General features: G+C 67.0%; 2 protein-coding genes and 1 long non-coding RNA gene across 4 annotated transcripts in view; 2 read left to right on the top strand and 1 right to left on the bottom strand.

Moving 5' to 3' along the window:
- The window catches only part of LOC114490247 (adenylate cyclase type 1), a 33243-nt gene extending 30576 nt beyond the window's left edge, over window positions 1-2667 (top strand). The window contains exon 20 of one of the 2 annotated variants that reach the window (XR_004899554.1): window positions 108-244. Coding sequence is in view for 1 of the 2 variants with exons in the window: in XM_028504202.2 (XP_028360003.1) it covers window positions 108-446 (339 nt within the window). In the remaining variant the exon portion in view is untranslated. Of the gene's footprint in view, window positions 1-107 lie in introns of both variants that reach the window. The other variant, XM_028504202.2, reaches the window with a different exon arrangement.
- LOC118497013 lies at window positions 2273-23069 on the bottom strand. The gene is made up of 3 exons (XR_004899555.1): window positions 22984-23069; window positions 21171-21172; window positions 2273-2285 (listed from the first exon to the last, which is right to left on the bottom strand). It is a non-coding gene; the product is annotated as an uncharacterized LOC118497013 (long non-coding RNA).
- IGFBP1 (insulin like growth factor binding protein 1) lies at window positions 21570-25417 on the top strand. Its single transcript, XM_036010366.1, has 4 exons — window positions 21570-22032; window positions 23121-23284; window positions 24136-24264; window positions 24968-25417. The coding sequence occupies exons 1-4, from the start codon at window positions 21672-21674 to the stop codon at window positions 25088-25090; spliced, it is 777 nt and encodes a 258-aa protein (XP_035866259.1). The 5' UTR covers window positions 21570-21671; the 3' UTR covers window positions 25091-25417.
- The last annotated feature ends 448 nt before the right edge of the window (window positions 25418-25865 follow it).

The raw sequence follows: 25865 nt of genomic DNA on the forward strand, positions 1-25865 counted from the left end.
GCGCAGGCCCCAGGCCCGTTCAGGGACAAGGGTGTCCTCCTCCCCCCCGCGGGGCAGAGAGCCCGCCCCTCCCGCCTGCGGGCCCAGCCACCGCTCTCCCCCCGCAGGTGACCGAGGAGGTGCAGCGGCTGCTCAGGCAGGGCGCCTACCACTTCCTGTGCCGCGGCAAGGTCAGCGTCAAGGGCAAGGGCGAGATGCTGACCTACTTCCTGGAGGGCAGGACGGACGCCAACGGCTCGTACACCAGGCCCCTGACCTCCAAGCGGAACGTGTGTCCTTACGGGGGAGCCGGCCCCCAGACCAGACTGGCTGCGGGCCACCCCCCGGTGGCCCCCATGCTCGGCCACCCAGTTGGAGGTGGGCCGGGGGCGCGGCAGGGCTCAGGGCTCACGGCCCGGCCCCCTGACCCACCCCCACCCCCAGGAGCAGCTGGGAAGGAGGCCTAGGGGAGCCGTGCTGGCCGCTGGGGGCACAGGGCCCACGCTCGGCGCTTCCATCACTCCAGCAGGACCAGCCCGGTCAGCGGAGCAGGGCTGGGCCGGCCGCCAGGCTGGGGCAGGGGCCAGCCCCACCAGCGCAGACACGGGGCTGCTCCACCCTGTCCTCGTGGCAGGGGCTGGCGGGGGCTGGCTGCCCAGGCCGGGCAGGCGAGTGCAGGGCTGCAGGCTCCCAGGGGAGCAGCCCGGAGTGGCCGGGAATGAGGCCTGGGACCAGGTCCAGAGCCGCTGGGCCCCGGACAGACGGCCTGGGGAGACCGAGGAGCCTGGGCCCGTGGCCCAGGGCGGGGGCTGCTGGCCCCCTTCAAGAATCACTTTTTGCCAAGAGCCAGAGGCCGGTCCCCTGCGGCCACGTCCCTGCCTTGTGACCGGTGTGTCCCGGTCGCGTGGGCTGTCCCCTGGCTCCGTCCTGCTCACCGTGCCGGTGGGTCAGCGTGGCCCTCACTTTCCGGGTGGCCTCTCGGGCTCCTGCGCGTGGACTGGGGTGCGTGGCGTCGCCGACCCTGGAGACAGGTGGCACTCACGGCCCGAGGAGCTTCCTTGTCTGAAGGTGTTTCTGGGGCGGAACCAGCTGCCCGGGATGTGGTCTCAGCCGTAGAACTGGGTCCCCTGCAGCCAGCAGGGCCAGCGATTACTTCCAGGAAGTGGGTGGGTCTGCGGGCGTGGGGCGTGGTCCCCTACTCGGGGAGACAGGCCGTGGCCCCGGAGCTGGGCTGTGCTGTCGCAGACGGAGGGGGGGGGCACTTTGCAGAGGGAGCGGTGGGTGTGGCTGCGCAGTGGGAGGCCCACTCTCCAGGGGGCCCCTGTGACCTTGTGTTCCCGTAGAGGTCGGGGAGGTCAGCAGAGTTGTCAGGGCAGGTCACAGGTGAGTGGACGCAGGGGGTGGGAGGTGAGGATGCCCAACCACTGGCGTTGGGGCAGCGGGGGTCACCCCCCAACCCAGCGAGTGGGGGCAGGGGCCCGGGTGAGAGCCACACACCAGACGCACCAGGAGTCCTGTGAGAGCCTCAGCTGTGCTCGCGCAGGGCGGGGCCCCGGTCCGCAGAGCACCCCCGTGCGCAGAGCTGGGAGACACGGGCAGCTGCTCCGGACCTCGAGGTCCCCGGGAGCCGCCCCTCTGCCACGGGCAAGGCCACTGCTTCCTGGGACTCGGGGTGGGAGGGGCAGCCTCACCTGCGTGGGAGGCACCTCCTTCTGGTTCGTGATGAGACTGTCGTGTTGCCTTATTTATTTTTAATCTCGTACAATATCCACGCACAAACGTCAGGGCCTTTGAGTGGGATCCTCCAACACTCTGTAAATAGTGCGCCGGGGGCTGGGGCCGCCGCCGGCCCCCCAGCACGAGGAGAGCCGCCCAGAGCGTTTCCAGCCCCGCTCAGCCGTGCCCCGCCCTCCGGGGCGGTCCCCTGCCCCCGCATGACCCCGCATGCCCGTGCCCGCCCTCAGCAGAGCAGAGCACGGCCCCGAACTCCCGGCCCCTCGGTGGCATCTGCACAGCAGACCCGGCCGGCTGGGCCCGACCTGTCCGCCAGGCACCTGGTGTCGCCGGAAGCAATAACTAACTCCATCTAAACGCAGAGACCAGTCTGGCCTGAGCAGACGGCTGGCTCAGACAGGCTGCGTGTGTGGGTTGGCCCAGAAGGAGGGCGCTGTGGGGCGACTCCCCAGCCTCCCGGCCGCCCTGCGCACTGGCTCGGGCAGCCCCTCTGTGGGGCTGGCCGTCTGCACCGGGCTTGGGAGCCCCTGCCGGGTGGTCCCCGGGGCTGTCCCTCCGGCCAGGGTGCCCGTCTCCATGGTAAACAGGCTGCTGTGGGCCCCGGGCGTCCCCACCCCCATTCCCGTCCCCTCACAGAACACCGTGCCGTCCTCTCAGCCACCTCGAGGCAGCCTCCTGCTTCTGCTGCCGCTCCGGCAGGATGAGTGGGCCAGCCCAGACTTGGGGGTCTCCCCAGGACCCGTCTCGGTTCCATCTGCACCCCCTCCTTCTGCACCGCAAGTCCCCGCGGCCCCGAGTCACAGGTCCTGCCCGAGACACGCGTGCGTGGCTTACGAGCAGACGGGGCGGACCACAAGGTCGCCATGGCAGCTTTGACCCTGAACACGAGCAGACCAGCGGGTTCCAAGGCAGTGACCCCCAGACACGGACTTCCCCCGTGTCCTACTGGTTCCCACTAAAAAAAAAAAACACCCAGCAAAAGTAAAGAAACAAAGGACTCAACCTTCCTGGAGGCGGTTGGGCTGGAAATAGCGGTTTGGTGTCAGCGAGGAGCAGGCGCCGTGGCTGGAGGCCGAGGGCGTGCAGTGTCCCTGGGCCTGGACCCCCGTTTCTGGGGGTCCCTGCTGGAAGCCTGAGCCAGCAGCCGGTCCCTGTGGCCGCTGGGACCGTTCAGCACTCCAGGTCTTGCAGCCGGTGGGCCGTGAGCGGTGTGGCGTTTTCTCCCGGGGTGTCTCGGGTCTCAGGCGTCCACCCTCACGTGACACAGGCTGTGAGGACAGACCAGGGCTGGGTGCCTGCGGCTGGCACAGTGGGCAGGGGCGCAGTTAGGTCGCCGTGACCTCCGTGGGCCCTGGCACCCCCACACCCTCCAAATCGCACCTGAACCAGGTGGGCTGAGGCCAGTCTCCCAGCTGGACCCAGCCCCACTGAGACCAGGGAGGGCGGGGAGGGGGAGGGACAAGGGCTAAAGACCCCCGGTGGGAGGGCAGGAGGGGCTCCGTGGGGCTCAGCTGGAGGGGAGGCGAGTCTGCCCAGGCTGGGGCGGGAGCTGGGAGCCTGGGTGGGGTGTTCTGTGAGCCGGTGGGCGGAGCCGAGTGTGGATCTGGAGACAGCGTGGGCCCCAGGTGGGCAGGACAGGAGCGGAGGGGGCGGGGCTGGTGCGGCCAGCAGGGCAGCTGGTCGGGCCAGCTCCAGCAGCTGTGACCTGACTTAGATTTCCCCTCCGAAAGTATCGGGGGCCCCGCAGGCACAGCCCTAGACAGCCACCCGCACGGGGGTCCCACTCCCCCCGTGGCAGGGCCCCAGGTGCAGGTGGCGGGCTGGTCCCCACAGCCCACACTGGGCATGCCCCAGGCGTGGCCCCACAGCACCAGGCCCCATGCGGGGAGATGGGGCCGTGTCCCGAGGGCTGAGCCCCGTCCCGCCGTTAACGACGGGTCCCTTAGGATGGAGCACACTCAACCCGGAAACCCCCTCCGTGTCTGGCCCCACTTTCTGTCCTGACCCAAGTCCCAGGGCGCAGTCCTCCCCTGCCCAAGGAAACCCTGTCTGCAAGGCCCGCCGGACAGACATCGGACGCGGCAGGAGGGGGTCCCAGATGCCCCCACATCACACACACCTCTCCAGTCCCCGGAGCCAGCCCCGCGCCTGGTCAGAGCCACCCCGAGTCCTCGTCACCCTGCTGGCCTGGGGTGGGTGGTCAGTGCCCCTTCCCGGGGGCCAGAGGTCGTCTGAGAGCAGGGAGTTCCAGGGGCCGCGAGCCTCTGCCCCTCCCCTGGGCCTGAGCCCTGTGGTCCCCGTGGTCCCGAGGCTCTGGCCGCAGGGGCTTGGCTCCCGATGCAGACTCTCACCGAGAATCGATGCTGACACGGAGGGTGACCTGGACCCGCCCCAGGAGGTGGGTCCGGCCCTCGGGGCTCCCCAGGTGCGTGTGGGCTCCTGTGCAGCCAGACTCGTCTCTTGCCTCCCACCAGCACCCCCCACAGCCCCAGCACGAAGCACACACGTCTCAGGGGACTGTCCCCCCCGTCCCGGGAGCCCCTTGGCCTCTGCCACGCGGCGGGCGCCCCGCTCCCGGCACCGTCCTGCCCAGGGGGGCGGTTTCGCCTTCGTCCCCGTGAAAACCGTGCACACCCAAGCCATTCGCACGCGGGCTGCATGCCGTGACGCCCCCGAGCGTGTGATTTTAGTTTGAGTTTGGGATCGCACAGCATGCACAGCGAAGGGCCGTCTGCTGGCTGGCCGCAGAGCGCCCCCGAGGGGGCGGGCCCTGGGGCCCACGCCTGCCCACCCGCCCGCCCCGTGCACACTGGTCGCACACGCGAGCACACGGAATGTACCCGCCCCTTCGCGGTGGGCCCCGCTCACCCCGCTGCGGTGAGGCCCGTGTCCGCTGCGGGCCGCCCGTCCTCCGTGGGGACAGGGTGCCGTCTGGGTCCCTGTAGGGGGCCGTTCCTCCGCGGCGGCCGCAGAGCGGCGGCTCGGGCGCGGTCCCCCACCGGGACAGCGGCGCGAGGCACGCACACAGACGCCGCCGGAACGCCGGCTCGGTGCCACCTCCTCGCGACAGGTGTACGATCAATACGGGTCTATTTTCACGTCAGCAGAGCACTGTAGAGCACCTTCCAGTCTCCTCCGGGGTTGTCACGCCGAGACGAGTCCTTGAATAACCTGTCCTGTTTTTATTTCAAAAACACGCGAATGGACTGAACTGTTACATGTGAATGTACGTTTCTTAATTGCAACTTTTCTACTGAGTGTTTGCACTATACTTTCTGGAATCTTATTTAACAAAAAGTAAAGGAAGACATTGCTTGACTAAACCCGTGGCCGTGTTGATGCAAGAACCAGTGGGTTTCATTGCAACGTGCTGCCCGTCTGTCTGGCTGACCCACAGGACAGACTCTGATGCCCGCCCCTGCCTCCACCCCACCCCCGCCCCGGGCTCTGCCCTCCCGTGACCACAAAGCCCGTCAAGTGAGTGACGGTGAGGCTGAGGCTGACACCTGTGCCTGAAGGAAAGCGTGGATGGGGACTTACCCAGAGCAGCGTGGTCAGGTGGTGGGGGAAGTGCACATCACAGGGGGGTATGACAGCCGGATCAGGAGTCGGGGTGGTCTTCATCAACAGGCTGAGTGGCCATGCTGGCCCGAACCCGAATCCGCAGGCCAAGGTCAGGCCCAGCAGAGGAGAGGCAGCGGTCGGGGAGGGGTTGACATTGGCCAGGACACAGCTAATGCCTGTCCTTGTGGGGAGCCCGTCCCACCCCTGAACCAGGAGCAGGAGGGACAGGGCTGGAGCAGGGACCAGTGACCCAGAGCTGGTGGCTGGGGGGGGGGGGGGCGAGGCCGTGTGGGCGGGGTGGGGTGGGGGGCACACCCTGGGGGCCCCAAGAGCGTGGTGGAGGCGTGGGCCCCGTCCTGGTTTGTCCCAGCATGACGCGAGGCAGAGACGGAAGCCGCCTGGCGGGGCGTCGCACACCGGCCGGACTCCCGGGAGGACGCCGCCTCGTGGACACGCCGCCGGGCAGGACGGGCGGCGAAGCGTCTGCCACCCTCCCACGGCCACCGTCGTCGGTTTTCCTGCCCCTCTCAGCTCCGAGTTTTGTTTGAAAAGTCAATATACGTATCATTTTAAAAATACACTTTCCCTCTTTATTTTTATCGTCCACACCGTTGCAGAGCCCCGCCCCCTCTGAATAAGCCTGTTGTGTTGAGAACCGGTCGCTGTCCCAGCAGAGGAGACAGCCGACGGTGGAGGACACGGCTCCTGGTGGGGGGCGGGGGGTGAGCTGGCTCAGCAAACACATTCCCCTCCCCCCACCCGGAGCACAGGACTCGGGGACAGCAGCCCCAGGGCCCGTCCCCTCCCGTGGGGGCTGTGGTCGCTGCTTCCACGTTGGGGACCTGGGGGTGGCCCTTCAGGGGGACCAGGTTTGCCGCCCACACTCCTGCCGCTTGGGCACCCCACCACCACCTCTCAGCAACCCCGACCTTGCCCTCCTGTGCCACCCACTGCCCCACCCAGCCTAAGAGTCTGTCTGGGGGCCTCCGTTTCGGGGTGCTGCGTGTCAGGGTGCCCGTTTGGTTCTGCCCCGGCAGCAAGCTCGGCCCCTGTTTCCTGAGAAGCACTGGGCTGCCCCGCCGGCCCGGACGAGGGGGTGTAGACACGAGGCTCCTCTGGGTTTTAGAAGGAAGGAGAACCCCACACGTGTAGGTCACTCGGGGGCCTGAGAACACGCACTAGAGCAGAGCCCAGCTCTGTGCCTGCACCCCCAGAGTGCACCCCCAGAGACACGCGCCTGGGGCCCGGGCCTGGCTGTCAGAGCCGTGTCCTGTGCACCTGAGGCTCCCGGGGGCCTGTTCCTGCTGCGCCACAGTTGGGGGGCGCCAGGGGCGGGCAGGAGGGCCCCTTCCTCCGCCCCCAGGGAACAAACCCAGCGCCGCAGGCCCCAGAGGCCCTCAGGTTGGGAGCCCCAGGATCCCCAGCCTTTGCCAGGCTGGCGGGTCCCTGAGCTCCCTGGTCTTTAACTGCAAAGCATCAGCCAGCGCCTCCCCGCCCCCCTCCCCCCCCCCCCCCCCCCCCCGCCACCCAGCCACGCTGGACTCCGGGAAGCAGGCGGTGGGCAGGGGGGGCACGCCCCGTTGTGGGCGGGGGCCCGGCCAGGACCACACTTGGATCTGAGTACAAGGTCTTTATCAACAGCCCCCCCCCCCCCCCCCGCTGACACCTGAGTGGCATGATGTGGTGGGGGGGCCCTCTGGGGGGCACCTGCAGCAAGTCCCGAGGAGGGCGTGGGGCGTGCAGGTGGATGGACAGACGGACGAGACAGATGAGGCCGAGGCCCCGGCGCCCCCTGGCCCCCGCGCTCAGTCGTCCTCCACGGTGAGCTCGTGCCGGGTGGCCTCCTCGATGCTCCGGAGCAGGCGGGCCTCCCACTGCCTCACGCGCTCGGTCTGTGGGGGCAGCGGGCTCGCTGAGGGGGGGGCCGGCGGGGACAGCGGCGCCTCCTCCGGCTGCCGACCCCCCACCCGTCCTGTCAGCCCCTGGGCACCGCCCGGGCCTCGAGCCACAGGGGCTCGGCCAACAGACCGGCATTGTCCCTGCCCACAAGCCAGGCACTGCCACCCACCCACGACGGAGCCACAGCCACCCAGACGCCGAGGACGGCCTCGGGGACGGTGGGGTCGTGGGGTCGGGACGTGAGGGGCTGGGTCTGGCCAGGGCACGGAGAGGTCGGGAGGGAGGGGCCAGCCGGGGTGCAGTGGAGCTGGGCGGGCGGCTGGCGCAGGCAGCGCCTGCAGACGGGTGTCCGAGTGGCCAGGGGTCATCCGTGTCTGCTGTTGCCCAGAGGCCCCCTCCCCGGAGCTGGGACAGTGCAGGGTGAGGGGGCAGGATGGGCTCCACCAGACCACGGGGCGTGCGCCCAGGCCAAGGGGGACAGGCCTGGAGGAGGAAGGGACAAGGGTGGGGCCACTGGCCGGCCCAGGCCTCCCCTGCAGTTCAGGGTCCTCCCCCCAGAAAGCGTGATATCAGCAGCAAAGCCAGGACAGACAGACAGCAGGACAGACCTCAGAGGCTGCAGAGGGGCCGGCCCAGGATCGTTCCCAGGGCCGTTCCCAGAGCTGATGGGTGGGTGAGGGCACCCAGGGCAGGGGCCTGACTGCCGGCACCTGCCGTCCCCCATCCGGAAGAGAGTGCCTCCTGGGTCATCAGAACTCCAGGGCTGGGTGGGAGGGGCCTGGGCCCCCGAGGGGTCCCGGCTGCCACCCTGCATGAGGGGTGAGCAGCCTCCTCGGCAGCCCCTTCCCAGCAACCCCCTGGCCCAGGAGGCCAGCAGGGCACTGGGGCCTGGGGACCCTCCCACCGACCGACTTTGATGCCGGAACCCTTGGTGCCAGGCAGAGTGGGGAGCAGGGGGTGGCCGCAGGGGTGGGGGGGACAAGGATGGTGAGGGGCTCTCCGGGGCTCCCACGTCATCTGGCCTGTCCCCAGCAGTGTGCTGAGGAGTCTGGGGAGCGAGGGGACGGTGGGGCACATATGTTCACAGAATAAGCAAAGGTCCTCCCCCTGGGGGCAGGGGGACCCCCAGAGAGGGGCCCAGATGTCAGAAAGGCCAGTCAGTCAGTGACCTCCGGCCTGCGACTTCACCATGCCCAGGCCGAGGTCCCTCAGGGAGGGAGGGAGGGACTGTGATCTTGCTCCCCACTGCCACAGGCCACCTCCTGGGGGGACCCGGAGCTCCCAGGGGGGACAGGGACAGGCTGGGGTCAGGGACAGGCTGGGGTCAGGGACAGGCTGGGGCCGGGGCCTACCTACCACGGCCGCCAGCTTCTCCGGGTCCCGGTGCCTCCGCCCGGCGGGGTTCGGGATCCCGGGCAACCGGGTGTTTCCTGTCCAGCTCCCCGGGGCCTCTCTCTGCTTCTCATGTTGCCGTCGCCGCCGTCGCTGCCGCTGGGTGGCCTCGGCCGGGGCGGGTGGCTCTTCCTCAGGGGCCCAGGGGTCCTCCTCTGGCCCCAGCTGCTCGCTGGACCCCTCAGAGGCCCAGATGGTGGAAAGCCGTCTCTTCCGGACGGGGGACGGCAGGTCCCAGGAAGAGTGTGCGGACAGCAGGGACCCCTCAGCGGGGCCCCCTGCCCGGCGGTAGAGGGTGCGGCCCAGGGGGCTCCCGGGCCGGCGCAGGGGGCCCTCCTCAGGGGTGCTGTGCTTCGGCGCCGCCCCCGGGGACGGCCGTCCGGGCGCTGACGGCGGGCCCTCGTCGTCCTCGGAGGAGCTCCACTCGGACACCTGCCCAGACAGAGCACAGAGGTGGCTCCCTGGGGGGCGGGGGGGGCGGCAGGGGGCTAAGCCAAGGGCGGTCACCGAGCCCCGAAGGCAGAGGTGGCAAACACCAGGCCGCAGGCTGAACCCGGCCTCCACCTGGTTCCGCCGCCCGGCACCCCGATTCTCCCCGGTGCAGCGCCGACCTCCTGGCCCTCGGTGGGGCGCGGTCACACGTACACAGCCCGACTACAACTGCGTCCGGCCCTCTGAAGGCAACCGAGAGGCTGATGTGCCCCCCCCCCCCATGAAAATGAGTTTGACGCCCCTGCCCTAAGGAAAGGATTTTTCATAAATGTTTTTGGGGGAAGAAAAGCAGAAACCTCGTGAATGAGATCAGCTTAACCTTTAACCTCAGCCTGAACAGGCGACACCCCGGACACACTGTGCAGGTGTCCGTCTGTCCGTCCGTCTGTCCGTCAGACAGGTCTCGTCGGGCGACCGGGTGCCCTCCCGGGGAGCGGTCCGCATGGGGCCGAGGGGCGGGACCTTCCCTCCTCACGGGAACCGCTCTGAACCGGCCCCCGCAGGCCCCGGGCTGGCTGGGTGCTGGTGCTTGGACACGTCCCCGATGGGGCAGGGGGCGGCACCCCGAGAGCTCACGGGGGTGAGGGGGGGGGCAGGCTGGTGCTGCTTCACAGCCGCAGGGGCCCAGACACCCTGGGGACGCGCCAGCAGGAAGGGCTGCCTCTGTCCGCTGCCCTGCTGACTGTCCGGCGGGCCAGTCGGGGAAAAGCCCAGAGCCAGAGGGAGCCCACATCCCCACCTCACGCCCTATCCTGAGATAAGGGACGGGGCTGGCACACTGGACTCCTGGGAGACTCACAGGTCACTCAGAAAAGAGAGTTAAGAGAACCTCACACCACGTCGCCTACCGAGAAGATGCCAGGGACGTGAGGCCCGAGGGCAGACACACAGGGGCGCGGATGTGTGTGGGGCGGGATCGGGGGGCCGCTCCGAGGGCGCGCCTGAGTGGGCCTCCCGGTGGAGACACACGGCGGGAGCCGTGCCGGGGAGGAGCTGCCTCTGACTAAAAGCTCCTCCGTGAAGCGAAGCGAGGAGGGGCCTTTCACTCGGGAAGGGAAAGGAGGCGGACCCCCGGGTCCGCGGTGGGGGCGGGGGGGGGGGCGGCCCAACGGGGGCTCGCTTCCCGCAGCCCCGCCCCGCCGCTGGGGACGCCCCGGGGACCCCGAACGGTTTCTGGTCTGTGGCGCTGCTTTTAACCACCGCAAGACGAGAGCCCCACGCGTTGGGCAGACTCCCCGGGAAAACCGAGGAAAGAGAAGGACCTGAAAAAGTTCTAGAAGCAGCTCAAAAAGGGTGTTTTCCTACCGGCGGGGCGGGCGGGGCCGGGCGGGGCGTCGCCTGGGGCCTGCTTCTCGCCGGTTCGCGGCCGAAGAAGGAAACGCAGACGCCCCGCGGCTCTGCCCCGGGACTCGGAAGCCCCGGACCCATGGGCGGGGGTGAGGGGGCCGGGGTCCCCCAGCGGGGCCGCTGGGCCGAGGCCCGGGGTGAAAGGTCGGTTCTGGCCTTTCCCTGCGGGCCGTTATCTGGCTCCGCGCCGCCTCTCGCTTCGGACCTGCGCGGCAGGGCGGCGGGGTGGGGGTGGGGGTCTCTGGGCAGCGGGGTCCGGTAGCGGCGCGCGCGGGGCCCCTCGTCCGCCCTGCCCCGTCCCCCCGCGCCCTCGGGGCCCACCTGCGCCCCGGGCTCCATGCCGCTCCCCGCGGCGACGGCCACCTCCCCGCAAGCCTGGTGCAGCGTCCGCGAAACAGGTCCGTGCAGGCGCGCCGCGGCTCACCTGTGCGGGGCTTGCACCTGTCGAGCCCCGTGGCCGCGCAGGCGCAGAAGGCGCAGGGCGGGGCCGCGAGCCCGAGGGTCTGCACCTGGCGGGTCCCCTTTTAACCCGAGTGTGTGTGTCGGGCCTCGGGGAGTCAGGGTGCCCGCGGACCCTCAGCGCGAGCCGCCGTTGTGCGCTCTCTGTGGGCCGCGCAAGGCCGCCGAGGCCCAGAGGTCCCGGCGCGTCCTGAGGGCAGCGCCGGGGCAGGACGGCCGAGCGCAGCGCTGAGTCCCAGCCTCCCTTCCGAGGGAATCAAATTCAAGCCGATTGGGGCCCCGGCAGGGCCTGCGGGAGCCCAGCCGGCCCAGCTCCGTCCCTGCGTGCGGACGGGACCCAGCTGGAGGGATGGGGGGTGGGGGGGGGAGGGGTGCTCCCAGGTGCCCGGCATTAATGAACGAACCGGCTTTCGCTGGTTCCTGAATCGCAGGGCCCTCCCCCCAGGAGCGGGTGGGAGTGGGGGTGGGGCTGGGGCGAGGAGGCGCGGAGGGGCCGCCCTCTGGGAACGCTGCCTCTCGCACATCCTCCCAGGTGACCCCGTTTCGGTGACAGACGGTGGAGCCCAGGGCAGGGCCGGGCCGGGCCTGATCAAGGTCACGTCGTCGTGGAGGGACCCGGAGGACCTAGCTGGGCACCCCGACTGCCTGCCCCCTAGGTTCGCGAGCGCCCCAGTCCTGGCTACTCTCTAGTGGGGGAAGAAGGAATTCAAGACCAGAGCCTGGCCTGGAAGAGGCCGCGTGATGTGGGCCGAGGGGTCTTGTCCGCCGTTCTCTCCTCTCTGGGGGTCCAGCCGCGCTGCAGGCGCTATTGCCCTCCTGGGAGACCTGCATCCCCGGCCGGATTGAGGCTCGGGAGAGAGTGGGGCCCCCAGCACTGTCCTGTCCAGTTAGCAGGGCAGGCCCCGCCTGTGTGCACGTCCCCCCCCCACCCCCAGGGGAGCCTCCCACCCCACTGTCGGGGCTCCCGGCGGCGGGGCCCAGCCCTTCTGACTGCAGGTCTCTGGGGGCCCAAGGCTTGAGGGCGCGTGAGGCTTGTGAAGGGGGGTCCCACCCAGCGGGGTGGGGGTGTCAGGAGTTGACAGCCCCCCTCATTTCCAGCCTCTGCCCGCCGGGGAGGTGGCGTTAGCTTTAAGAGTCCACAGATACCAGTGCACAGAGTGGGGAATGCACATCGATTCAACCTCAGGGTTTGTGCAAGGGCAGGCACGCTCTGCCGCCAGTCGTGTGTGTGCTCACGTGAGTGTGCATGCATGCCCGTGTAGGTGTGTGCCTGCGGGTGCACGCTTACGGGCCAGAGGTCCTGGGTGTTCAATGTCAACAGGCTGTACAGCTGACAGTCTAGTGCGATGTCATTTCAAAAATTGCACACGCACCGCACACACACTGCCACACACGCACCACACATGCACACGCAGACCCTCACGTTCAGAAAGGGACCGAAGGAAATGGTAACACTGGGAATATCTAGATGGTGGGACGATGAACAAATTTTAGCATCACCTAAGTCCATTTCACTCTTTCTAAAAGGAAAGTGCTCACCACGACAAAAAAAAAAAAAAAAAAGCTCAAATAAAAGAACAGATCAAAGCTCCAGAAACAATACAACTAAACGATGAAGAGACAGCCAACCCACCAGATGCACAGTTCAAAACACTGGTGATCAGGGTGCTCACAGAATTGGTTGAGTGTGGTTGAAAAATAGAGGAAAGAGTGAAGGCTATGAAAAGTGAAATAAAGGAAAATGCACAGGGAACCAACAGTGAAGGGAAGGAAACAGGGACTCAAGTCTATGGTTTGGAGCAGAAGAAAGAAACATTCAACCAGAACAGAATGAAGAAACAAGAATTAAAAAATAATGAGGAGAGGCTGAGGAACTTTCAGGACGTCTTTCAACATTCCAACCTCTGAGTCACAGGGTGCCAGGAGGAGAAGAGGAAGAGCAAGAAACTGAAAACTTATCTGAAAGAAGGAGAACTGCCCCAATCTGGCCAAGGAAGTAGACTTCCAGGAAGTCCAGGAAGCTCAGAGAGTCCCAAAGAAGTTGGACCCAAGGAGGAACCCACCAAGGCACATCATAATTACATTAGCCAAGATCAAAAACAAGGAGAGAATCCTAGAAGCAGCAAGAGAAAAGGAGACAGTTACCTACAAAGGAGTTCCCATCAGACTGTCAGCTGATTTCTCAAAAGACACCTTGCAGCAAGAAGGGGCTGGAAAGAAGTATTCCAAGTCATGAAAGGCAAGAACCTACACCCAAGATTGCTCTATCCAGCAAAGCTTTCATTTAGAATGGAAGGGCAGATAAAGTGCTTCTCACATAAGGTCAAGAAGTTAAAGGAGTTCATCATCACCAAGCCTTTATTATAGCAAATGTTAAAGAGACTTATCTAAGAAAAAGACCATCAAAACTATGAACAGTAAAATGACAACGAACTCAAAACTATCGACTGAAACCAGAAACAAACCAGCAAAAACAAACTAACCAAACAACGAGAACAGGGACAGAATCAGAGACACGGAGATCCCGTGGGTGGATTTCAGTGGGGAGGGGGGAGGGAGGAAGGGGGGAAGGTACGGGGAAGAAGAAGCATAACTGGTGGCGTAAAATAGCCGGGGAGAGGTGAAGGACGGTCTGGGAAACAGAGAACTCAGAGAGCTTGCATGTACAACCCACGGCCGTGAACTAAGGGGGGGAATGCTGGAGGGTTGGGGGTGCAGGGCGGAGGGGGGATAAGGGGGGGGATTGGGAAAACTGTAGTAGCGGCATCAGTAAAATGTGCTTAAAAGAGGAAAATGCAAGCACGTGCTCACTGAAGACACTCTCAGGAATGGCCTCGGCAGCCGTGTGGGCAGGGGCCCCGCACTGGGAACCGCCCGGCCGCCCTCGGCCGCAGGCGGGCCCCGGAGCGCTGCGCACTGCAGCGCCGCCCAGCGGCGGTTTCCGGGAGGGCAGTCTGCCCGCTCACCAGCGCGCGGCGACGCTGGGACTCGTTTCGGATCGTCACAGCTAGGGCGGCCTGAGGCGCTGGCGTGTCGTGGGTGAAGACCAAGGACGCTGCTAAACAATAGAAAAAGGAAGTTGCTGTTAGTAAAGAATAATAAAAAAAAAATAGAGCTCTGGCTGGTGTGGCTCAGTGGATTGAGCATGGGCCTGCAAACCAAAGGGTCATTGGTTTGATTCCCAGCCAGGGCACAGGCCTGGGTTGCGGGCCTGGTCCCCAGGAGGGGGCGCACCAGAGGCAACCACACACTGATGTTTCTCTCCCTCCCTCTCCCTCCCTTCTCCTCTGTCTAAAAATGAATAAATAAAATCTTAAAAAAAAAATAGAGCTTCCGGGCACAGCCCGTCATTTTCCAGATGGAGAACCGTGGGCAGCCCAGGGGACACTTTGTCCAAAGTCCCAGAGCCCGTCAGGTGGGGGTTCCCGGACGCCGTCCCGGTGTCCTGTTTTCTCGCAGCGCCGGGCCACCCCAGGCGGTCCTGACCCGGTCCCCCTGACCTCCTGGCACACGGGTGCACTGCTCTGACCGCAGTGACGGAGCTTGTGTTTGCGTTTGTGGACGGAAACGTTGTGAAACCTGTCCTGTGTGTCTACAGTCACATCCGTCTGGCACACGGTGTCACCTGTCCCCCGGCCCTTCCCCGCCGCAGGGGGCGGCCGGCCCTCTGGGGAGAAGGCGGGGGTCTGGGTGCAGGGCTCGGGGGTGGGGAGGCTCCGGGCTCGGCCCCCGGCGGGAGCTGGCCCCACGCCCTACCGGGCGTCGAAGGAGGGAAGTTGGCCACGGCTCTCCGTCTTCCCGAGTGCAGGAGCGGGGGGGGGGGGGGCACCCTGCAGCGCATCCCGTGAGGCTGTCGTGGCCCCGACGCCGGAACCAGACGGAGACACTGCAAGGACGGAAGAGCGCGGCCCAGCCCCTCTCACGAACACACACGCCAAACCCTCCACCAAGCGTTGGCACGTCGAGCCCCACGGCGAATGAGCACACTTCCACGCCCTGACCACGTGGGGCTCACCCCCCCCCCCGCCCCCGGTGCCCCAGGCAGGCTCAGCACTCGAAAGTCAATCAGTCACCGTGCCCATCCTGTGGACAGGTGAGAGAATGTTCCGTGAGTGCATCGACAGATGCGGAAAAAGCATTAAAAAAAATCCAACCTCCATTCACGAGGGAAACTCTCGGACACTAGGGGTCCAGGGGGAGCGCCTCAGGACTCCACGAGGAGCGTCTGCGAGAAGCCACGGCCACCTCGGACCCGACGGCGAGGAGTGCGAAGCTTCCCGCTGAGCTCAGGCGCGAGGCGAGGGCGTCAGGGCTCCGGTCAGCTTTGTGCCGCGAGTCCTCGCCGAGGCCGGGGCGCGACGAGGAGACGGAGGGTGCACAGATGGGGGGGAACGGCCGAGAGCCGAGTTTGCACGCAGGTGCCTCGGGGGTCCGTGTGAGAAGTCGGGGAGAACCCAAGAACGACCTCCGGAACCAGGCTGCCCCTGCAAGGTCGGAGGGTACAAAGCCAACACACAGCGTCAGTCCCTTTTGAGTGTGTGAGCAATGAGTGAGTGGATCTGAAATAAAAAAAACAACAACATGTGACCGTTTACACGAGCACCCCCGCGTGGAAAATGGGGCGGGGGGCGAGTACAGCACAGTGTGCAGGAGGCCCACCCGAGGGAGACTCGTCTCCACGTCGTGGAGGAGCCGAGAGCACGGAGAGGCCGTCCGTGTTCGTGGGCAGGAAGACGCGGGCCGGCCGGGATGCCGGCTCTTCCCAACACGGTCGACAGACATAACTTGACCCCCATCAAAGCCCCAGCAAGGCGTCTTGTCGGTGCTGCCGGCTGCCGGTAGAGTCTCTGTGGGGGCAGAGGACCCAGAAGGGCCCGCACAGGGTCGGTGAGGACCGGGGGTGAAGGGCCGAGGCTGGCTGACTTCCGGGCTCAGCGTGGCTCTGCAGTAAACACCAGAACAGTCTCCAGCGTGGAGCGTGGCACGTAACGAATGGCTCACGAGACAAACAGACCCGGGGGGCGGTTTGGGGAGCCCAGGAAGAGACCCCATAAATATCGTTGACTGACCTTGGATCAAGGAGTAAAGACAGTACAACATAGTCAGGCAGTTTCTTAATAAACGGTGCTGGAACAACCGGACATGCAAAGAACAGAATCTTCAGCCCTGGCTGGTGCGGCTCAGTGGACTGAGTACCAGCATGAGAACCAAAGGGTGGCTGGTTCGATTCCTGGTCAGGGCACATGCCTGGGTTGTGGGCCAGGCCCCCAGTAGGGGGCGTGCGAGAGGCATCCACACATGGATGTTTCTCTCCCCTCTCTTTCTCCCTCCCCCTTTCTCTAAAAAGAAAATCTTTAAAAAAGTTACGTTTAAAAACTCTTCACACGGACCTCCGTAGACGTTGACTCAGAGGGGGCCACAGAACTAAACGGAAGCTGTGAGACGCCGAACTCCTCGCAGACAGACAGGCTGGGAGGGGTCCGGGGCAGCCCTGGGCGTGAGGATGGCGTTCTCAGCGCAGCACCAGCCCCGCGCCCGATTCACAGGCCGGGCTTTGGTGAAACCACACCCTTCGGACCTGGGGAGGAAACTGTAGCCAGAGTGAGGAGACAACCCCGACCAGAGGAGACAGTCGCCAGAGTCACATCTGACTGTTGACCGACACGCCAAAAACCCTTAAAACTCAAAAGCAGGAAAACACACGACCTGGCTGATAAATGGCCAAAAGCCCTGACAGACGCGCCCCCACAGAAGGCGCACAGAGGGCACAGAGCCAAATCCAGACTCGGACCCCGAACGTGGCAGGCGGGGAGCCGAAAGGACTCCCCTGCTTCTGTGGTGGCCGCGCCCCGTGAGGCGGGCTGGATGCCCTGACGAGGGGCCAGCGACTGCAGTGAGGGAGGCTGCCCCCCCTTTATTTTATTTTGTCCTCACCTGAGGACATTGTTTTCATTGCCGTAGGAAACAGGGGCGGGGGAGGGGGAGAGGGAAACATGGATGTGAGAGAAAAGCATTGACTGGTTGCCTCCTGTGTGCACCGGGACCGGGAATCGAACCTGCAGCCTTCTGGCTGTGGGACGGTGCTCCAACCAGCAGAGCCGCGCTGGCCAGGGCTGCGCTCCCCAGTGTAGGTGCCTGTTTCTCCCTCTAATGCAGGAGGCTTCCCCCCCCCCCCCCCGGGGCCAGGTCCTTGCCCCTCACCCCCCGCCCCCGTGCCTGGTGGGCACACCACGGCCGAAGGTGGGTGGGCGGGGGTCCCACTGCCCCGGGCGGGTCCGCTGAGGCTTGACGAGGGACCCTGCTGTTTGGGGGCAGATGGGGCCGTGGACTCCTTCAGGGCCCGGGCTGGCTCACGTGACGGGAGCTGCGTGGCTTCTGCGCTCTGGCGTGACTCCGGCGTGGGGGGCAGGCGGCCTTGGCGCCAGGCGACGTCACCGGCCGTCACCAGGAGCTCGCGGCCGGACACAGTCTTGTTTTCTCCCGGGTTGAAAACAACGCCCCTCGGAGGGGGTTCCCCCGGGTTGCAGCACCCTCTCCCTTTGAAGGTGCGGCTCTGCCCTTGACCCCGGCCTCGTTTTCGAGCGCGGATTGCCCAACTTTCCACTGCCCGGGAGGGAGCAGCCGGCCGTGGAGGCAGGGCTGGAGGCGGTGGGCGAAGGCAGGCCCCCAGGGTCTCAGCCGCTGGGGAGCCCCGCCTGGGCCAGGAGTGTCGGGGACAGCGCAGGACGCGGGGCTCACTGTGCCTGGAGGGCGCTGCGCCCATTTCCCAGGCCAGGACACCGAGGCCCCAGGGCATTGGATCTGGGTGCCGGCCCAGGCGGTCCTGCCGGGACCCACCTCGGGGCTCCCATCCTCAGTGGCCACACTGAAGTGCCCCGTCGGGCGGCCCCAGGGGCTGCCTGGATGTCGTCCTCGGCTTTCCTGAGGGGCGGGGGGCGTCTGCATGTCCTGGGCTCCACGGCGACACAGCCCATGGGACACACGGCCCACGTGTGGCACTTCCTGAAAACCTCCCCACGGCCCCACGGCCCCCGGTGCACCCGACTGCCCCCGAGCTCACAGGCACCGGGGCCCCCACCTCGGACACCGGCGGGCTCAGGGTGGGGAAGGCTGGTGGCTCGGCCCTGCCTCCCGAGGGGGGCCTGGGTGGGGGTCCCCGGCCCCCAGGCGAGTGCTGCCAGTCCGCACAGAGGTCCCCACTGTCCGCACCTGTTGGGGCGCCCGGCTCTGGGACTCCACTGGGTGCTCACGTGGGGGGGGCGTCTGCCAGCCAGCGCCCCGGGCGTGGTGCTGGGCGGGGACAGCTGCAAGCCCCCGGCCCCTGGGGAGGCACAGGCTGCCGCAGGTGTGCGCCGCTCTGCAGCGCGGCCCTGACCCAGCCCGGCCGGCTTCCGGATGCAGAGGGGCCCTCGGCCCACCCGGGGCCACCGGGAGGGCTTCTCAGAGAGGGGGCGTCCAGCGGGTCCCCGAGGGGGGAGCAGGTCAGAGGGGGCTCTGGGCGTCCCCAAGGGGCGGGACACGGTGGAGCCTCAGCCAGGAGCTCACGGGGACACAGCTGGGCAGGAAGCTCCAGGGCCCTGGGCCCTGTAGCCTGAGGCCGCCCCTCTGTCTCCACCCCAGGGTGTCCGACCGCCCACCCGCGGGCCCCTCTGACCTCCTCCGCAGGTCCCAGCCCCGTGGGGACCATCCCCCCCGAATCCCGCCTGGTGGTCCCTCCCTCGCTCCCTCCCGGTGTTCGCCCCAGGCCGCCGTCCCCTGTTAAAGGGTTCGTGACTGGGTTTCTCCCTCTAGAGTTCGGAGGGCGGAGTCAACTCTTGTGGGTGGCAGACCCCCTGCTCTGTGCCGCGTCCAGACAGCGGTCAGTGCCTGGCCTGCGGGGCTCCGGTGTGCAGGGTCTCCGAGCGGGGGTCTGTCCTTCAGGCCTGGGGCCGGGCAATCTCCTGGGGCTCCCTCCTGCCCGCCAGCTCAGCCTCCAGGGGTGGTGGGCTGCTTACACGAGGGCCCAGGGCCCTCTGCCCCCCCCCTCCCCTGGCCCAGTCCTCCAGCGTCTGTGCAGGAAGAGTCCTGGTCACTCCCGAACACGCCTCCGTCTCCCCAGCCCCCTGCCTTCCCCGTGGTGGTCTGCCCCCCTCCACCACACCCCATCGGAGACCGGCCCTGGCTGTGCCTTCTCTGGGAAGCGCCAGGCCTGGCTGGGGCCGGCTTCCTGCTGCTCACCACGTGCCCCGGACCCTCCAGTGACCCTCTTCCCAGAGTTCCCTGGACACCGTGCTGTGAGTGGTCCGGACCCCGCCCCCGCCCCTCGCTCTGTGCCTGCACCTGCTGGGGGCCAGCTGGCCCGTGCGCCTCCGTCTGATGCGGGGAGGGGGGTGCAGGCAGCACCTGGATGTGCACTGTGCAGGGGGGGAGGGCCAGGCCCCTCATCTGACGGGTGGGCGTGGGAGGGGGATGAGGCCAGAGCCCCAGAGGTGAGAGAAGGACAGAGATGGCGGAGTCCAGGGATGGAGCAAAGGACGGACCTGGGTGACCGGGAGACGCGGGTGGGGATGCTGGGGCTGGGCGCTGAGCGGGGGTCCACAGGGCCGGGGCTGGGGGACCACGGTGCGGCTCCAGGGCACGAGACTGCAACTGGGTGGGGGGCTGCCCTGTCCCCCACCTCAGGTGGCCCTGGGAGCCGGATCCCGGGGGCCTGGGTTCAGGATGGCCCCGGAGATGACCACAACCTCAGCCACCTCCTTGAGACTCGGCCTGCCATGGGGCGGCCACTGACCCCACAGGACGGACGGGCGGGTGGCCCTCGCGCCGCCAGGGAGGGTCCCTCCTTCTGCGCGTGGGGTCAGAGAGGCGGGCAGCAGGGCCAGGTTTGGGGCCGTGTGTCTTGCTGCCGTATGAGGCAGGCAATGGAGACACAGGGCCGTCGGCCCTGGACGGGGGTCCCACTGCGTGAGGGGACAAGCGAAACCCGGGGGAGGGAGGCCGAGACCTCCCGGCGTGAGCACGAGCGGTGACGGACGCCAGACACACGGCGGGCAGCCCCGCCGTCGTTCGGGGGCCGGTTCTGGGGGACGAGACCTCTGCACCCAGGAAGTGGGGGGTGGGGCGGGGTCTTGGGGGGCCCAGTCTTCTGGAGCCGCAGCCTCCCAGGGACCCACGCCGCCCGGCGGAAGGCGTCCGTGCACGCCTCGGCCGGCACCGGACTTTGCTCTGGAAAAGCAGTGACGAACATGACCCTGGACTTCCAACTGCATCCCTCTCACGACCTTGTTTTGGTGGCCACGGGGGAGAGGCCGTGACCTGTGGTTGTTGACGAGCCCAGGGCCCGGGCGGCCATGGCCTGGGAGGGAGCTGGGTTCCCCCTGAGACGGACGGTGCAAGCACCTGGTCGCACGGGACTCGGCGTTCACTGGACAGTGCACACCTGGGGGGCCGGGGCGTGGGCGGGCAGGGTGTGGGGGCAGCAGCCTCCGCTGGGTCTCCTCGGTTCGGGCCCCCCACCCGGAGGTGCCGACGTCAGTTTCTCATGTGTTCTTCTTCTTCTTCTTTTTTAAAGATTTTATTTATTTATTTTTAGAGAGGGAAGGGAGGGAGAAAGAGAGAGAGAGAAACATCAATGTGTGGTTGCTGGGGGCCGTGGCCTACAACCAGGGCATGTGCCCTGACTGGGAATCGAACCTGCGACACTTTGGTTTGCAGCCCGCGCTCAATCCACTGAGCTACGCCAGCCGGGGCTACGAGTTCTCCTTGAGTGTTAATACGCCCGCAACAAAAGTGACATGTGCATTCCTATCTCGCGTCACACACACGCCTGGAGGTTCTCCTGGACGTGTGGCGAACCGGGAGACTCCCCTCTGTGGGTCAGGGCGGGGCTGCCTGCTTTCAGGGGCTGGGCCCGTGAGCGGCTGCTGCTCTGGGGGGCGGGGGGCGGGGTGTGGGGGGCGCCCCTCACTGTCTTGGGAAGCACAGTGGCCGTTCCCTCGAAGCCCAGGGGAATATGCAAGAACTGGGAACTTTAACTGACGAGACGGCCTTGCGGTTTGATTCCCGATGAGCCTTCCGTCTGAGCTGCACGGTCAGAGGCAGCCAGGGGCCTGGGTGCCGCCCTGTCCCCGGGCCCCAGGCCCTCTGCTGCCCCGAGGTGCCGTCGCCAAGGTGCTGGGCTGCAGTGAGACCCAGGGGGCCTGGCCCTGGGACGGACAGACCGTCCGTGCCCCGTCCTCCCTCCTGGGAAGGGCTGGGAGACCGAGCTTCCTGCAGAAGGACAGTGCTCCTGGGCTTGGCGGCCGCGGACAGCCAGGCCCGCAGACGCCTGGGTCCTGCCCTGCTCTCTGCTCCCCTGGGCCTCACTTCCCCATTTGAAACCGGGGCGAGGGGGGAGCGTGGGGGGGGTTCCCTGGCTCGCTGGGCTGGGCTCCTCGCACCAGACACCGCGGCCCCCCTCCACCTGGCAGGGAGCTCCTGGTCGGACCTGCACTTGGCCCCAGGTGGGAAGGAACCACAACAGGACACACGCAGTCCGAAACCTGGACGCAGACCCTCCTTCCGCCCACGCTTGGCACAGGGCCTTGAGTGCAGGAGCAAAACAAACTTATTTTGAAAACAGCCCAGAGCATCCAGCACGATGCTCTGCCAATCATTAACCTCCGGGGACAGGTGACCCAGCCGTGCCCTTCATAAGGCGCGCCCGGCGCCCAGCGAGCAGCCAGCTCCCAGTGAGCAGGGATCACCGGATCACCGGCACTTGTCCGCCTTTGCCCAGCGAGCAGCCAGCAGCGAGCACCGGCCCCTGCCCGCCACCTCGCCCGACGATGCCCGCGCTCCCCGCCGCCCGCACCTGGCCGCTCCTCCTGCTGTTGGCCGCCCAGCTCGGCACCGCCGTGGCCGCTCCCCAGCCGTGGCACTGCGCACCCTGCTCCGCCGAGAGGCTCGCGCTCTGCCCGCCCCTGCCCGCCTCCTGCCCCGAGCCCACCCGGCCCGCCGGCTGCGGCTGCTGCCCGGTGTGCGCCCTGCCTCTGGGCGCCGCCTGCGGGGTGGCCACGGCACGCTGCGCCGGCGGACTCAGCTGCCGCGCTCTGCCCGGGGAGCCGCGGCCCCTGTACGCCCTCACCCGTGGCCAGGGCGCCTGCATGCCCGCATCTGACGCCGCCCCGCTCAGCACAGAGGCCACAGGTACCTCGGTCCCTCCACCTGGCCTCCTGCCCTGGGACGGCCGAGAGAGCCTGGGGCTCCACCAGGGCCTGCAGCCAGGGGGGTGCAAGCCACCGGGCCCAGAGCTTGGGGCCGGAGCCTGTAGGGTGCCCCGTCATCGCACGGCCCTGCAGGGGGCTGCCCAGGGGCAGGGAGGGGGACGGGGAGAGAGCCCGGAGCCCGCAGCCCACCCGGTGGTGAGAGTGGGCAGAGGCAGCCGGGGCTGGGAACCCCTCCTGCTGCCCCCCCCGCCGCCCCCTCCAGTGTTTGGAATGTCCTCTGTAATATACGTCCTGCGGAGACAGCCTGTGCTGTCCAGATGTTTACAGAACATAATGTGAGAGTTGGGGCCGCGGCGCCCCAGGCAGCCGTGTTTGATGTGGCTCAGAGCCTGGCCCCCGGGCCCTTCCTGGAGGCGGCCGGGATCCGCTCGCTCCCGGTGGGAAGCAGGAAGTGCCCCTGCCCCCACTCCCCACCTCCAGGCCCCGTGCACGGAGGGGACCGGGGGACTCGGGCTTTCCTGCGGGTTCTGTGCCCAGAGCCGAGGAGACGGGGTCGCCCTCTCCCCGGCCCTTGGAGGCGAGGGCTCCCCAGGCTCCCCGAGGACGGCCAGTCCTGGGGCGTTCCGTCGGGTGCCCATTCCAAACCCCTGAGGTCTGCCAGGTGCCTGCCGACCCTCCCCCTCGTGGGGTGGGGGGAGGCTGAGCGCCTGGGGTAGAAGGGGGCAGCCCCCAGGCAGACCCCTCCCCAGCACCGGCCCAGCACCGGCCCAGGTGGAATTTCACAGACGCTCCCCGGTGAACGGGGAAGCTCAGGCCGGGCCGGGATGCAGCCATGAGGTGCGGGGTCCTCAGGGCTCTCCCCGCCGGTCGCGGTGCACGAGCCGGCCTCTGCCCGGCTGGGACCGAGAGGCACGGGGCACCCTCGCAGGACCGGACCCGAGGCTCTGCGTCTTCCCAGGGCAGACGGGCGTCACTCCCCCCAGGAGCCGTCGGGGGAAGGGAAGCACCCTCAGGGGGCAGGTGCACATGTGGCGGGAGGGCTCACCGCCTCTGCTGTTGCATTTCCAGACGCCGAGGGCCCCGCGGCCCCGGAGACCACGTCGCAGGAGCAGCTGCTGGGCACTTCGCACCGGGCGGCGCCCTCTGGCGGGGACCCGCCCGTGCCCGGGAGGACCCCCAGTGAGCAGGTGAGCGAGAGGGCGCCCAGGGGCGCCGACCTCCAGCAGTGGAGGGTGAGGCGGGGGGCAGTGCCGCCTGGGGACCTGCGGGGCCCGCACGCCCGCCGGCCTCTCCCCGGGACCCGGGGCGGACAGACCCTCCCGGAGACCCAAGGGAAAGGCCGGGCCTTCCCGCTGCGCGTCTCCGCGCGCGTCTCCGAGTCGGGGCAGTGGACCAGACGCCGGCTGTTCTGCAGCCGAGCGCAGGGCTCGCCGCCCCTCCCCCACCGCCCCTCCCCGCCCCTCCCCCGCTCCGTGACCACTTTGAAGCGTAAGGGGCCGCCGCATTTGGCACATTCCGAGTCCTCTGCCGCCGCCGTCGCCGCGGCCCAGCCGCAGAACTTGACCTTCCCAGACGGAAACCGCCCGCCTGGTGGTTCCTCCGGCATCTTTTGATTCCGCCACGTGGGGGCGACCAAGAGCCACAGCTGCGGTGGCTGGGGCCGATCGGGGGGCGGGGGAGCAATCCTCTCCCCAGGGCACACCCAGAAGAGCGAGGGGCTGGGCCACGAACCAGCCGCGCCGGAATCTCACCCGAAGGCGCCGCCCGATGAGGGAAAGTTCACCCTTAACTCAGCCCCAGGCGAACGCCTTCACCCGCACCTGACGGCCCCCGGGCACTCACTACCCGTGGGGGCGCGGGCAGGCACCCTGGTCGGTGGCCAGAAATCTCTGGGGCTGAAGCCTCCGTTCAGAGGGTGCTGCCCTCCCTTCCGCCAGGCGGCTGGGGCCACACTTGCCCCGGGGTGCGGGGTGAGGGGAGAGCGTCGGGAGGCCCTCGGCTCCCGCGGGGGCCTAGGGGTTCTCCGTGCGGGTGGGGGCGCTCGTGTGCCCCGCCACGGGTCCCAACCAGACGCCTCTTCCAGGGCCCGTGCCGGCAGGAGCTGCACAGCGTGCTGGAGAGGCTGGCCCGCGAGCGGCAGGAGGCCAGAGGCGGGCCCTACAAGTTTTACCTGCCCAACTGCAACAGGGACGGGTTCTATCACAGCAAACAGGTGCGTGCCCTTGCCGACCGGCTCCCGCCCCTGCACAGCCACCCTCCCCTGGCACACGGTGCCCACCCCGGGCACGCTCCCCAGAGCCCCACAGCTGGTCCTAGGAAGTGAGGGGCAGCCCTCGGGCTCCAGGAGCCGGCAGCCCCGGCACACCTGGGCAGGTGGGGCTTGCGCAGGCCCCGCGCCCTCTGGATCTGAGCTTCTCACCTACCACCGGGCAGGAGGACACAGCTCTGCTTAGGACATTTAGTGTCTGTTTTGGCTTCTGTTACTTTTTTCTCCCCGTGGAGGGGAAGGGCTCTGTAATCAAACACAAGAGCAGTTCTCGACTCGCCCGGTTACGAACGAGATCGGACAAACCGAGACTGCGTGTGAGGGACCCTTGAGGCCTCAGCGAAGCTCAGGGTGTTACGGGGGAAACCGAGGCGGAGGCCGAGCTCCGTGACAAAGACTCTGTGGCCCCTGCAGCCCCGCCGGGGGGGCTGGGGATCACACCGATTGGCACACAATGTGGAACCCTTAACAACTCACTGGACACTCGACCGTAGTGTCCATTTTACGAGGAGAACCAGCAGGTGTTGGGTTTGCTGCGGCCACGGTCACGGCCAGTGGGTGGGGCCCGCTGTCCCCGCGGTGCTGGGCGGCGGGAGCTCGGAGTCCCCTGCCGCGCCGGCTGCCCTGACCCTGAGTGTCGCCCTCACAGTGCCAGACGTCCCTCGACGGGGAGGCGGGGCTCTGCTGGTGCGTGGACCCCCAGAGCGGCAGGAGGATCCCGGGGTCCCTGGAGGTCAGAGGGGACCCCGGCTGCCAGCAGCATTTCCACTGAGAGCAGAAGCAGCTCAGCCTCATCCTCCACGAGATACTTCAGCGCACAACCTATTTATACTCCAGGAGACACCCACTCGCCCACGTGTTTGTATATATAGGAGCCACGTTCATACTCCACGTACCGCCTGGCCTTCAAAGCTGTGGCTTATTTATTCTCTGTAAGTTTATTTTTCTACACAGGAACTTGTGCTGTATTAATTTATATTCATGAGACACTTCTCGCCACGTCGTGTGTAAATAGTTGTATTTTAGCTCCTTGAAGGTCGTGCTTCTGTTTGTAGCGAACTGGGGAAACTCTTGCTGAGAAAGTGCTGAGTCAGATGGGTGGCCGTGACCTTGTCCAGCCGTGCAGGGCTGTGTGCTGCACCAAAGCCGCTCGGTGCGAGCTGGCGGGGGCGGCTGACCACGTGGTCACAGCGAGATGACGCGCGATGTTGCCGCACCGACAGGTGCATTGGGTACATTGTCAGAGGCGCTTGCACAGCGTAACCAAATAAAGTCCTACTGAAAACATTGCTACTGCCACAGACTTTTTTTTTAAAGACTTTATTTATTTTTAGAGGGAGGGGAAGGAAGGGAGAAAGAGAGGGAAAGAAACATCAACGTGTGGTTGCCTCTTGCACGCCCCCTGCTGGGAACCTGGCCCACAAACCAGGCATGTGCCTTGACTGGGAATGGAACCTGCGACCCTTGGCTTCGCAGGCTGGCACTCAGTCCACTGAGCCACACCAGCCAGGCTGCTGTGGGCTTCTGTGCACCCTCCTTCCTGCACG

This window comes from Phyllostomus discolor, chromosome 10 (genome assembly GCF_004126475.2).
Source record: "Phyllostomus discolor isolate MPI-MPIP mPhyDis1 chromosome 10, mPhyDis1.pri.v3, whole genome shotgun sequence".
NCBI lineage: Eukaryota > Metazoa > Chordata > Mammalia > Chiroptera > Phyllostomidae > Phyllostomus > Phyllostomus discolor.